Below are 12,423 nucleotides of genomic sequence, written 5' to 3'. Positions count from 1 at the left end.
AAGCCCCCCACCCCTCCAGAAGTTAGTTGTTTATCTCTTTTGTGAACAGACCTTGAGATTCCCCATCCCATCAGGAGTGTTTCTGTGAATGTGTCTATTTCCAGACTTGTGAGGGTGGGAGGATTTGTGCCAACTGAAGAGGTGTGAGAGAGCGGGGTGGCGGGTGCAAGTAGGTGTGAGCTTTAACGGGAAGGTCTGGGACTCAGCCCCATGGCAACTTGCTTAAGAGAAACTGTGATTCTCTACTGCTCAGTCCCCACCCCACCAAAGAATCACAGGATCACAGATTCAGAAGGAACCTCAGAGGCCATTGAATCCCACTCCCTCATTATACAGGTGAAGGAACTGAGGCCCAAAGAGTCTTACCTGAGCTGACACAGCTAGTTAGTGGAGGAGCCAGAATTTGAACCCAAGGCCTTTGAGTCCAAAATAGGAGATGGAGTCAGAGCCAAAGGGAGCCTCAGAGAACTGAGGGTTAACCCTGGTCTCCTGGACTGTCCTTTCCTACCCCCCAGCAGTTTTATTGTCAAGGAAAAAGTTTACTTCTGCATTGAGCAAACAGACTATTGGCATCTTCTGTGCCATCTGAATGGCCCCAGCGAAAGGGGTGCTTCTGTCTCTGACCCCCTTGCCTCTGGGCTCTGCTGATCCCAGAATGGCAGAACCAGAGAGCTGGAAGGGGCAGCAGCAGTGGCTGATCCATAACCGGGTCCCAGCTGTCCCATCCTGAACCGTCTTAACTCCTCCACTCCTTCTTCCCCCTAGCAGGGGAGGAGGAGGGCTTGCAGCCCAGGCCAGATCCTTAGCATGGGGTTTGCTCAACAGGTTTTCTTTGTCTCCTCCCACTCCTTCTAGGGTCCATCTTTAGCTTCCCTGGCTCTGCCCCTGGCAGGAGTTCTAGGTGATTCTCTCCTCTAAGCACCCCACCCTCTCCCAGAACTTGGGACTGGGAAGAATATCTAGGTCAGGGGGGGGGAACCTGCGGCCTAGAGGTCCTCCAGTGTGGCCCTTTGACTGAATCCAAACCTCATAGAACAAATCCCCTTAAGAAAAGGATTTGTTCTGTAAAACTTGGACTCTGTCAAAAGGCCTCACCCAAGGCTCTAGAAGGCCACGTGTGGCCTCAAAGCCACAGGTTCCCCACCCCTGCTCGAGGCAGAAGAGCTATCTCAGGGACCTGAGGGAGGGAAGAGTCAGCAGAAAAGGAAGGAGAGTCAATGAGCAGGAGAGGCTAGGGCCTTAGGACTAGGGTGGAAGCTACAGGAAGAGGGAAGAACAGGGATGGAATGGGGTAGGGGTAGGAGGGAAGCTCTGTCTAGTTGTATGTACTTCAAGACCCACACAGAGGTATAAGAGACTATGTCCCACAAATCTGCTTCCCAACCTTGGTCCCCTTGGTGACCCTGATAGGAGCCTGCAAGTGAGGCTGTATTATGCCAGCAAACTGTGCCCTGCCCCAACCACCACCCTATCCCCGCCCCCACCCAGACCAATTCCTCCATTTCTCCAGCACCTACTTTTGAGTTTCCAAACACTGGGCCCACACCTCAACTCTTCAAAAAGGCCTTTGTCCCCCACCAGGTGTGATTCCCATTGCCAGGGTCCCACCAATAACCAAGCTCATATACCTGAATAAAATAGTTTTGTCTTTATTCATAGATCTGGGGGTTGTCAAGGGGTCAGGGGGTCTGATTGGGACCCGGGGTCCTTCCCCTCTATTATATCTGTTGGACAGAGAGGGGAGAGGGGACAGGCAGGTTGGACAAAGATGCGAACTCAGACTATGAGGAAACAGCAATGGGATGGCCTTGTGTCACTGTATCTGCTCTCCAGGCCCTGCTCTAGGACCTCAGAGTGGACTGTGAAGAGAACCTTCTTCAGAGGTTTGGTGGGAGATGGGACGGAGGAAGAGGAGGGAAGGATGTTAATATACATCGGGTGCCCTGTTTTCTCCCAGAACCAACACTGCTTGGAACCCTGTTTGTTCCAGTGAGTTTCCAACTCAGATAGAAGGACTCTCTCCCTAACCAACCGCTCTTCACCAGTTCAGAGGCTGGGCTAGGATTCTTCTCAGGGCAACTAAAGCCAGGTTCTCTGAAACCCACCTCTTCACATTCTGTACCCTCTATTCATCCGTGCAAGATGACCGTGGGCGACCATGAAGTGCTCTTCATCGGGAATATCACTGAATTATAGAACCAAGGACTCTCAGAGTTAGGACTTTGTCTGGGTGAAAGGACTGTATAGTCTGAATGACCCACCCTGCTCTGACTTACCCCAGGGAAACCATACCTCTGGATCCAGTTTCCTTCTCTAACCCACCCCCACCCCAAGTCTTCTTTGCTCCTGTCCCTGGGGCTGCAGCTGGGGAGAGAGGTCCCAACCGGTACAGAAAACACTGTGAACCCCACTATTTGGAGAAGTCTTGCCATAAGAAGCAATTTTACCCAGAATAGGGACATCAGACTTCCCTGCCCACTCTGGACAGTGGGGCTTAAGATAGATAAGAAAAGCAATAAAACCTAATATACTGAGAGTCAACTTCTCCACCTCCCATTTTACAAAGGAAGAAAATGAGCCTAGAGAAGGGAAAATGACTTGTCCAAGGTCACCAAAGTAATAAATAGCAGGCCAGGATTGCCACCAATCCTGATTCCAAATGTCTCACATTGCCTCTTTACCCCTAATGCATGGTGTAGCTACAGATTTGACCCTGGCTCTGTCCTGGGGATCGTTTTGCTTGAGTTGGGATGGGAAGAACAGGGAGTTAAGGGAAGAGCCTGTGGTATAGGGCAGTGAAGGGAGCTGGTGGAGTAAGGGGGGTGGCCAAGAAGTCCCCAGTCACTGCTGGTAGGATAGGGAGCTCAGGAGCCCAGAGAACAGGGTTACAGCAACACGAGGACAATAGCCAGGCCTTGGGAAGGCAGCCTACCAAACTTCCACCCCACAGCCTCCATCCCTGGCCTTACCTGCCCAGGACTCAACCTTTCTATCCATCTATTTCCTCCATTAACCTTTTCCAAATACCTTCCGTCCTTGGTGACTTCAGAACTAATCACAGAGTTAGTAGGGACCTCAGAAGCCCTCTGGTTCTATTCCTGCATGAATAAGTGCCCCCTTCCTACTCCCCCACTATGATATTCTCCATAAGAGGTCATCTAACCATTGAACATATTCAGTAGTAGGGACCTCACTACCTCCTTCAATAGCCCAATCCCTCTCTAGGATAGATCTAACTGATGAGTGGTTTTTCCTTTTATTAAGCTAAAAACAATCTCTTTTCCACTTCTATCCATTATTCCTCGTTTCTCCTTTGTCCCTCTTCCAAATGACACCTCTTCAGATATTTGAGCACAGCTCTCAGGTGCCCACTAAGTCTGACCTCCTCATTGGCACTTTTTGTTTCCAATGGTCTCCTCCATGAGAGGCCATCTAGTCTCTGCTGGTCCTTGAGTTGATAAGATGGCAAATCTGGAAGGGACCAAACAGGCCAACCCCCTCCTCTTCCAGGACAGGAACCTGATGTCTGGAGAAGTCACTTGCCTGAGGATACTGAGCAAGTTCTTGGCAGATAATAAGACAAGAACTAGAGTTTCCTGAATCCTTGGGCCAGCACCCTTTCTACAGCACCACTTTTTCTCTCTGTGGACTTGCCCCATAATGATAAACAGACTGTGAAAGAAAATCTCAGGAGGTCTCTCAGACCCCAGAAGTAGAGGATATTCAAATTAAGAAAGTCCAAGAGACAGCAACAGATTTCTGGTTTTTATCCAGTCAATCACAGTATATAAATATAAACAAATATATGTATGTATGTATACACACATGTATGCATATGTATATATGTATACACACATGTATGTATATGTATATATTTGTATGTATGTGTATGTGTGTGTATTATGGGGTAGGTATGGGGATGGACCACAATGAAGGAGTATGGTTGTTTTTGTGTGTGTGTGTGTGTGTGTGTGTGTGTGTGTGTGTTATGGGGCCACAGGAATTCACCCCTGGCCTTCTCACATTCCCTTGTAGATGCCCCCTTTAGACTGGGCAAGTCAGGGTAGAGGCCAGCCCCAAAGTCCCAGAGAAGCCAGAGAAGTATGAGGTGGAAGTTCTCCTGGGACAAAGTGTGGGTATGGGAACTTCTCAGCAGTCAGAAGGGATGGAGGCCCCAAAACAATTCCTTGGGCATGGCTAGGTTGGAGTCCAGTGCAGAAAGAAAAGAAGAGAGACTTAGAGATTGGACAAAGCAGCATCCCCCTCCCTTCCCTAACTGCAGAGATATCTCCGGGTATGTCACTAAGAGAGAGTGGCATCTGTGTCCTAAGATGTATAAGTCATAAGTCATCATTTCCATGAGGAGGGGTATAGGAAGGTGAGGAGGAGGGGAGAAAACAAGAGGCAGAGTCCCACTGTCCTAACTGGTTTTAGGAATAACCAGGAGAGATTTGCTTCTGGGATCAGGAGCTGGATTGTAACAGCTAACATTTATATATCACTTATAGTGCCAGACACCGTGCTAAATGTTTCATGATCATTATCTCATTTTATCCTCATAACAACCCTGGGAGAGAGGTGGATTCCTGGGCCCTTTCTGCCTATTCTTGATTGGAAGTTTCCTGAAATAATGCTTTGAGTTCTACAGGGGACCATCCCAAATTAGAGTAGAAGTCTAAAGCTGTATCAATGATGGAGAGAGAGGGAATGGGAAGATTTGTTGGTGTGGTTAAAGGCTAAAGAGGGGCAGTGCACCTAGTGGGTGGCTGCCTTCAACCCAAGGGAGAGATCAGACTCCAATTAGGCCTCTCTCCGAACATTGCCACTGGGCATCAAGGGCTCCAAGAGTGTGGGAGTTAAAGCTTCAGGGTAGATACTAGGATAATGAAAAAGTCAAGGCATCTGGAGGCAAAAAAAAAAAAAAAATCCAAGAACTCTCTCTGGAGGTTCTTTGTGACCCTGTCCAAGGAAGGGGTTTCTATCCATGGTCCTGAGCTTCAAACTCCACTTCCACAGCTCCCAATGGCTCAGACTTCCTTCAGCTTTAACAGCAATAAAGGGGCAATCAGATTAAGAAATAAAGGATATTGATGCTTCTAGACTTGACTTCTGTTTAGTATGCTCTAGGAGGTGGAGGAGGATTGAAGATTTCCAAGGGCTGGCATTGAGAGCTGCTAAATCAAGTCTCACCTGGTGGTGCATGGCCATCCATTGGCATCAGCTCCCCAGGCAGACCTATTTGTTTGACTGTACAATTTCATGGGTCACCAAAACACCCTTCACTACCACCACTCCCTACCACTAGACCAAGACACACTCCAGTAGCAAGATGGGGGCAGGGAAGATGCTGTAGTTTTCTCTCATCCTATTCCTGGCTGCTGGCCTTTGCCTTGAATGCAGTTTATCTCCCAAGTGCCCCTGATTGGAGGAGACAAAGATCTGAAATCCTGTCTCTGGTGTCTCCTGCCTTCCATTTTGGCAGGAAATTCTTTGATCCCTGTCTGTAGAGACCATCAGGCCTCCTGAACTCACAGGGCCATGGTCCAAGCTTACCCAGACTAAGGAGGTGGGGAGAGAAGGGAAGCAGAAACAAACTCACCCCCTCCCTGACAAGGTGAAGATAAAGGAATCGAGGAGAAAAGAAGACTCCAGGGAAATCAGACTACTGTGTCACCTAAGACAGTAGCCATCTTGCTAAAGTGTCAGGGCTTCCCAAAGGCTGCTCTTCCCCTGTCCATTCTTCCTCCTAAGTGAATTGGGAGTCATGGAGGCCTGTCCAGTAGAGGGCCAGGTTGGGGGAGAGGGTAGTGACCTCAGTTTCTAGGAGTAACTCTCTTGAGGATGAGGGGAGAGGGTGAAGAAGACAGTAGCCCTAGGATTCTGAATGGAGGTAGAGAGAGCCAAGAGGAATAACATTATTACCCCTCCCATGGCAATTCCTCCCCTTCTCCCTTGCCAGTAGCCCCACAGACCCAAGGTTTCAAAGGATGGTTCCCAACCACGAGCTCACTCAGACTTTTAGGGACAGAGTCCCTCTAGTGCCTGCTCCAGAGAGGCCAGGAAGGGGAAGGGGAAGGATAAGATGTGAAGAAGTGGAGAGGGACAATGGGATCCTCATGGCATATCTAGAAATAGAGAGTAAAAGAGGCGGGGGCCTACCTACTTGGGTTCTGAATGTCAAACATAATAAAATGTTGCTTTCCTGCATCCTCTGTTGACAAAAGTAGTTGCTAATGTTGCTGATTTTGTCTGCAAGGTGCTAGACCTTTTCAGAACTTTGGAGTTCTAGAAGCCATCTAGCAAGTGTTTACTTGGGGGTGAGGTATCCATGTGTAGGTATATTTAGAGGGGCATCCCCTTCTATCCAGGTCAGCAACCATGGCTGGGGTAAGATGACTGCCCTGAGGCAATTACTCTCCCTTCCCCACCATGGAGTTATGCTAAGAGCATGAACTTCTGGGAAAGGCCATTCCTCCCAAGCTGGGGCTTATCCTCAACACCCCTAACTCAGGCTTAGGGATGGGAGAAAGGGTGGGAAGAAATGGTCTCACTGCTACAACCTTGATGATCCCAGTTGGACTCTGAACCAGCATCCCGTATCCTGTGACACATGGGACTAAGCCCAACAACTCAAGAAGGAAAAGACTGTTCCCTCTGTCCCCCAAACAGGGGCCCTAGATCAGGGTGAGCCAAGATCAGGACATGCTCAGGGCATCCTTACCTCCCCATCTCTCATTGCTGGGAGTGCCTGCACCTTTAATTCTCCAAAACTACCCTGTGGGAGCTACTACCTCCCATCTACCCCAGGTTGGAGGGAAGGGGTCCATCCTGCCACCCCCCCACACAGCCATTTCACCTGCATCTCCTTCTTGCCCACTTTTTCCATAGCCACCAGGAGAGAGGATGGAATAGCATAAGGAAAGGACATGTGAGAATAGGAAGACCTCAGAAAGCCCAATGGAAGACTCAGAAACTGAAAGATCTCACTATCCCTTAGATAGCAGTCCTCAGGGGGACCCAAATGGGAGGTGGAGTGGGCTGTCCTCTTGTGGAAAAAGAAATAGGAGAGAGAGAGAGAGACAGAGAAAGAGAGAGAGAGAGACAGAGAGAGAGAGAGAGAGACAGAGAGAGAGACAGAGACAGAGACAGAGAGACAGAGACAGAGACAGAGAGAGACAGAGACAGAGAGACAGAGACAGAGACAGAGACAGAGAGACAGAGAGACAGAGAGAGAGAGAGACAGAGAGACAGAGAGAGAGAGACAGAGAGACAGAGAGAGAGAGAGAGAGAGATCCTTGAGGGGGGAGGGGGTGGGAACAAGAGTCCTTACAGAGGTCAGTGTGGTCTAGTAGAAAAAGCATTGGATTGAAGAGTCAGGAGTCCTGAGTTCTTGTCTGCTACTACCCTGTGATGTGACCTTAGACCAGTCATTTTGCCTTTCCAGGCTTCTGTTTCCTCCTCTATAAAATGAGGGGGCTGGACTAGACAGTCTGTAAGGTCCCTTCCAGCTCTGACATTCTGTGAGCCAACCTGAGGAGAATGGATAGGAGTGAGGGATCTTGGAGGAGGAGTCTTGGGAGACTTCTGAAGGGCACAGAGAGACAGACCTCCTTGGTGAGATCTGAAGGCCAAGAGCCCTTGCCAACATTGCTGGCCGAGGCTGTGGCCCCTCACCTGCAAGGGGATTACTTCCCCAACCCTACCCCTTCCCTGCCCCCACTCTATGGTGCTATTTCGAATGCTTATTTCTGGTTTTTCTTTGTTTTTCTTTTTTTTTCTATTTTTTTTCTTCCCAAGACGACTTTTAAAAAAATAAAAGCTTGATTGGAAAATATGTCTGGAACTCTATGGAGCTGGGGCAGGAGGAGGAATGGGCTGACTGTGGAAGAGGGTAGATCAGAAAGGAGAGAAGGCGGAAGAGGGTCGGCAAGGGATGAAGGGTATAGACGGCAGGAGAAGGGAGATGGGGGAGACGTTAGACGGACTCCACGTAGTTGGCGGGGTAGAGGCCGAGCTGCCCGCTGTCCAGCCGACCGCGGCACCATCCCTGCTCATCTTCTTCTCCCAGTTTGGTGAGTTCGTCTCCTGGAGGAGCATACCAGGAGAGAGAGGTTAATGGTTAGAAAGGAAAGGGATGTGGCAAACAAAACAAACAAACAACCCAACCCTAAGTTCTGGGGGCATCTAGGTTGGTGCAGTGAATAGAACACTGGCCCTGGAATCAGGAGGACTTGAGTTCAAAGCCCACCGCAGACACTTAACACTTACTAGCCTCGTGACCTTGGGCAAGTCACTTAATTCCAATTGCCTTACCTTCCCCCCTCCAAAAAAAAGGGGCGATATGGTTTGACTCTTGTAATGGGGACCCTTAATTCTACCCTACATTCTGTCTGGAATTCTCTTCTGCCAGTCTCCCAACACTCCACATTTCCATCTTCCATATTCCAATCTTTATCCCCTGACCCCTTGCCTTTCAGGTCCCACATACCTTCACTCTTGTAGTCTGCTACCATATCTACATCTATCCCCTGCTTTTTGAGTCACACCCTCAAGAGTCCCTGCTACACTCTCACAACTGCCCAACACTTGTTCTCTCCCAGCTTCCCCCATGTCTCTGACTTTCATGATTTTCCCATGTCTACGTGTCATCTAATTCCCAGACAGAAACTCTACTCTTTGCTCACCCATGTCCCATGTCCCATCCCCTGGGACCCCCCCAGGTCAAACCTGCTTTGAAGCTGAGCTCGTCCTGCTCCTGCCCATCGTAATCATAGAGTGCCCGAACACGCACCCCCTTGGCATCATCCTCAAAAGGGTTGGCACCCCCGTTGGCCTCACCCGCCCCGAAGGGATTTCCACTCTCATCATCAGACCACTCAGCGGCATACGGCTGGTTCCGGTCATAGCTGCTGACACTGAGTGGAGGAGGAACAGGGGAAGGGGAAAGATCATCATTGGCCTTGTCCTCAAGGGGCTTCCCACTCTCCCCCAGCACAAATCACAGAATCGCAGAATTTTAGGGCTGAAAGAGACCACTGGGTCATCTGACAATCTAGGCTAACCCAGACACCAAAGGAATCTCTACTATAATAAATCCCACAGTTAGTTGCAGCATCAGGAGGGACAGATTCTAGAGTGAGAGAGACCTGAGTTCAAATCCTGCCTTAGACACTTATTAGCTATGTGTTCCTAGGCAAGTCACTTAGCTTCTGTTTAGCTCAATTTTCTTCATCTGTAAAATGGGGATAATAATAGAATACACCTCCCAGGGTTATTGTAAGGATCAAATGAGATAATATTTGTAACTCATAAAGTGAGTGATCTTACACTTAAAGAAAAAAAAATGAGGGGCAACCCATCACCATTTAAGGCAGGCCATTCTACTCTGGAGCAGCTCCATTGATTAAGAAATTTTTCCTGACATCAAGCCTAAATCTTCCCCTTTGCAATTGGCACCCATTGCTCCCAGCTTCTGCCCTCTCCAAATAAACAAAATTAATCTCTCTTTGATGTGGCAGCCTTTCAAAGACCCTGTTCCAAAATTCTCTAAACAATGAGGTGCTAGAGGATGGGATCAGGAAGAGGGAGAAACTCCTCTACAGTGGTCCCTAGAGTCAAGAGATCTGGGTTCAAATCCCAGCTTTGCTTCTAACTAGCTGAGTTACCCTAAGCAAGCAATCCTTGGGGGGGGGGGGGGGGGGTGCGGTCTGTGCCTCAGTGTTTCCCCATCTGTAAAATGGAGCTACAGTCTGGCTTCATTTTAAGCAATCCCAGGAAAGGGGACCTCTAATGGTTTGCATTACAGAGGATCTTTTATAGATTTCCTTAAATAGTGTCCCTCTTCTGATAACATTCCAAATAAGATTCAATTTAAGCATGTTCTATCAGAATGCTATCACAGTGCATAAAGTAAGGGACACATGAAAACTTCCCTGTTCTGTCTACCAACCAGGCTGCCAGAAATAACTAAAAAAGTAACAGATGTGAGAGGATTTGGTGAAACGTTTTTAAATGCTTTAGGAATATGAGAGGTGATACCATTTTTATTGTTAAGGTCCTAGAATTTCAATTATAAAGGTCTTTCAAGGCCATCTCATTCAGCCTATACCTACTAGAATTATAATGATTTATTAATGGATCCCATATGTCCGATGCTTGGGCACATCTCCGGGCAACAAGAAGCTCCAGTGGAGGACCAACTTGAGAGGTGGGGGAGAGAAGGTATGCCCACCTGGTACTCACCTGCCACGGTCCCCAGCCTGGGCCATAGACTCTACCACCCCTGAGGCATTGGTCAGGGTCACACCCTCATTCTTCTTGGGCAGTTTCTCCTTCCTGGTGATGGTATGGGTGAGGTCTGGGTTCCATTCCTAGTGGCATATGGGGTATGGGTATCCGTAAGGCTGCTTCATGCTCCCTCCACATGACTCCCTCCTCCTGGCCCTCCCTGCCTCTTCCTCACCAGCCCCAAGTCCACCTCCACACACCAGAAAGGCAGGAAACACTGACCTCAAACTGGGGCCAATTCATGGGCATGCCAGGCCCGCTGGTGCTTCGGAACCACTTGAGGTCTTCCTGGGCATCGGCCCCCCGGATTGTCTGCTCCAGCTCACGGTACACATTGATGTAACTGAGCAAGGGAGAAATTGGGGGAGGTCACTCATGTCTCTGCCTGAAGTTCAAGGGGAGAAACCAGACCACACCCAGGGTTCAGCTCAGGTCACCTTCTGGAAATCGTCAAGATTCTTCCTCTGAGGGCACCTCAGATCAGGTAACCCCAAGGCTACCTCCACAAAGAGTGGGCACAGAGGAGGTGTGTACCTAACGCTGGTATAAGGATACCCTCTGTGCCCATGCAATGCTGGTAATTGAGCCCAGAGCCTCTTCCTTCTTTTTCCTCCCATTCTGTCAAATTGTAGTATTAGAGAGACATCATGGACCAGCAGATAGCCTTGGAGACTTGGAAGACCTGGGTTCAAATGCTACTTCTAACATTTTCTAGCTCTAAGACCAAGGACAAGATTAAAGAATTTTCTCTGACCCTCAGTTTTCTCATCTACAAAATGGGGATAATAATACCCATAGCACCTGCCTCGCTAGGTTGTTGTAAGGATTAAATAAGATAATGTCTGTCAGTCAGTCAGTGAATAAATATTTAAGTATCGACTATATGCTGGGAAAAGAGTGGCTAGGTGGCCCAGTGGATAGAGCTCTGGGCCTGGAGTAAGGAAGACCTGACTTTAAATCTGGCCTTTAGACACTTACTCTCTGTGTGACCCTGGGCAAGTCACTTCACCCTGTGTACCTCAGTTTCCTCATCTATAAAATGAGCTGGAGAAGATAATGGCAAAAACACTCCAGTATCTTTGCCAAGAAAACCCCAAATGGGGTCGTGAAGAGTCAGACACAACTGAGAATGACTGAACAGCAATAAAATGTGCTGAGCACGGCGCTAAGCGTCTGTACATACATGTGGGGTGCATGGAGCACCTTAAAGGCAGGGCTGTACTCTTCCCAGGTCACTGTAGGGCTGGTTGAATTCTCAAGGCTCTTAGGCAACAATCTCAGATGCATCTGTGGTGCCAGCCGTGACCTTGTGACTCCACTGCTCAAAAATCTTCAGTGACTCCCTTGTACCTCTTAAGAGGACACAAAGACTGCTTTCCTTCCCAGTCTGGCTCCCGCTTATCTTCCCAGGCTCATGGCACATGACTTCTCCACACATGGTCCATGCTATAGCCACACAGATCCTCACGGAGTTCCCTGAATTCCCTCTCCATCTCCCTGTTCAGGCTGTTCCTTGGGCGGAGGTGGGACAAGAGGGGGTAGGGGAGGAGGGGATTCTCCTCCAAGTCGCCTTCCCTTCAAAGGCCACTTCAAGAAGATGTTTCTGAGCTCCCCGGGGTTGTCAACATACCCCAAATCACTCTGCATTTATTTTGCCTAGACCCTGTATCTACCTATCTGTGAATATTTATCCTGATGGTAAAAGGCAGACTCTTGAGGGCAGGGACTCCTGTTTTTTGTCTCTGGCACATAACCTAGCTCACAGCCCCCTAAATCAATGCTTGAGGCTTGATTCAGGCATAAAACAAAGGGGTTGGACCAGAGAGAAGATGATCCCTTCCTATCCTAGGGTCTTAACCCCTCCCCCATGCCCAGCCTCGGTACCTGCCGCTTTCCGCCAAGTTGAGGTGGCGCTTTATATCCAAGAGCACTTCCTTCAGGAAAACCAGCCTCTTCTCCTCAAACTGCTGGCATTGTTCGAATACCTGCTCCATGCCTTCCATGTACTGGGGCGTTGACTTGCCAATCTCATCCAACACCTTCTCATATTTCTCCTGGGTCTGTTGAGGAAGGAAGGAATGTAGGGAGGGAAGAGGGAGGGAGAGAGGAAGGAAGGAAGGAAGGAAGGGAAGGAGG

The 12,423-nt window shown here is 48.9% G+C and overlaps 1 protein-coding gene across 2 annotated transcripts in view; it reads right to left on the bottom strand.

Annotated features, from left to right (window-relative positions):
• Positions 1-5,102: 5,102 nt before the first annotated feature.
• The window catches only part of PACSIN1 (protein kinase C and casein kinase substrate in neurons 1), a 119,785-nt gene continuing 112,464 nt past the window's right edge, over positions 5,103-12,423 (bottom strand). For both annotated transcript variants that reach the window (XM_069073484.1, XM_069073485.1), the window contains exons 6-10: positions 12,172-12,347; positions 10,510-10,630; positions 10,243-10,370; positions 8,728-8,915; positions 5,103-8,085 (exon numbers count right to left, since the gene is read on the bottom strand). In XM_069073484.1, coding sequence (XP_068929585.1) covers positions 7,976-8,085; positions 8,728-8,915; positions 10,243-10,370; positions 10,510-10,630; positions 12,172-12,347 — 723 coding nt within the window. In that variant the 3' untranslated portion in view covers positions 5,103-7,975. The remainder of the gene's footprint in view (positions 8,086-8,727; positions 8,916-10,242; positions 10,371-10,509; positions 10,631-12,171; positions 12,348-12,423) is intronic.

The sequence above is a fragment of the Petaurus breviceps genome, unplaced genomic scaffold (genome assembly GCF_028583685.1).
Source record: "Petaurus breviceps papuanus isolate PSGF00001 unplaced genomic scaffold, PetGlider_PUasm1.0 90865, whole genome shotgun sequence".
NCBI classification, from domain to species: Eukaryota; Metazoa; Chordata; class Mammalia; order Diprotodontia; family Petauridae; genus Petaurus; species Petaurus breviceps.
This window is presented reverse-complemented; position numbering and strand designations above follow the sequence as displayed.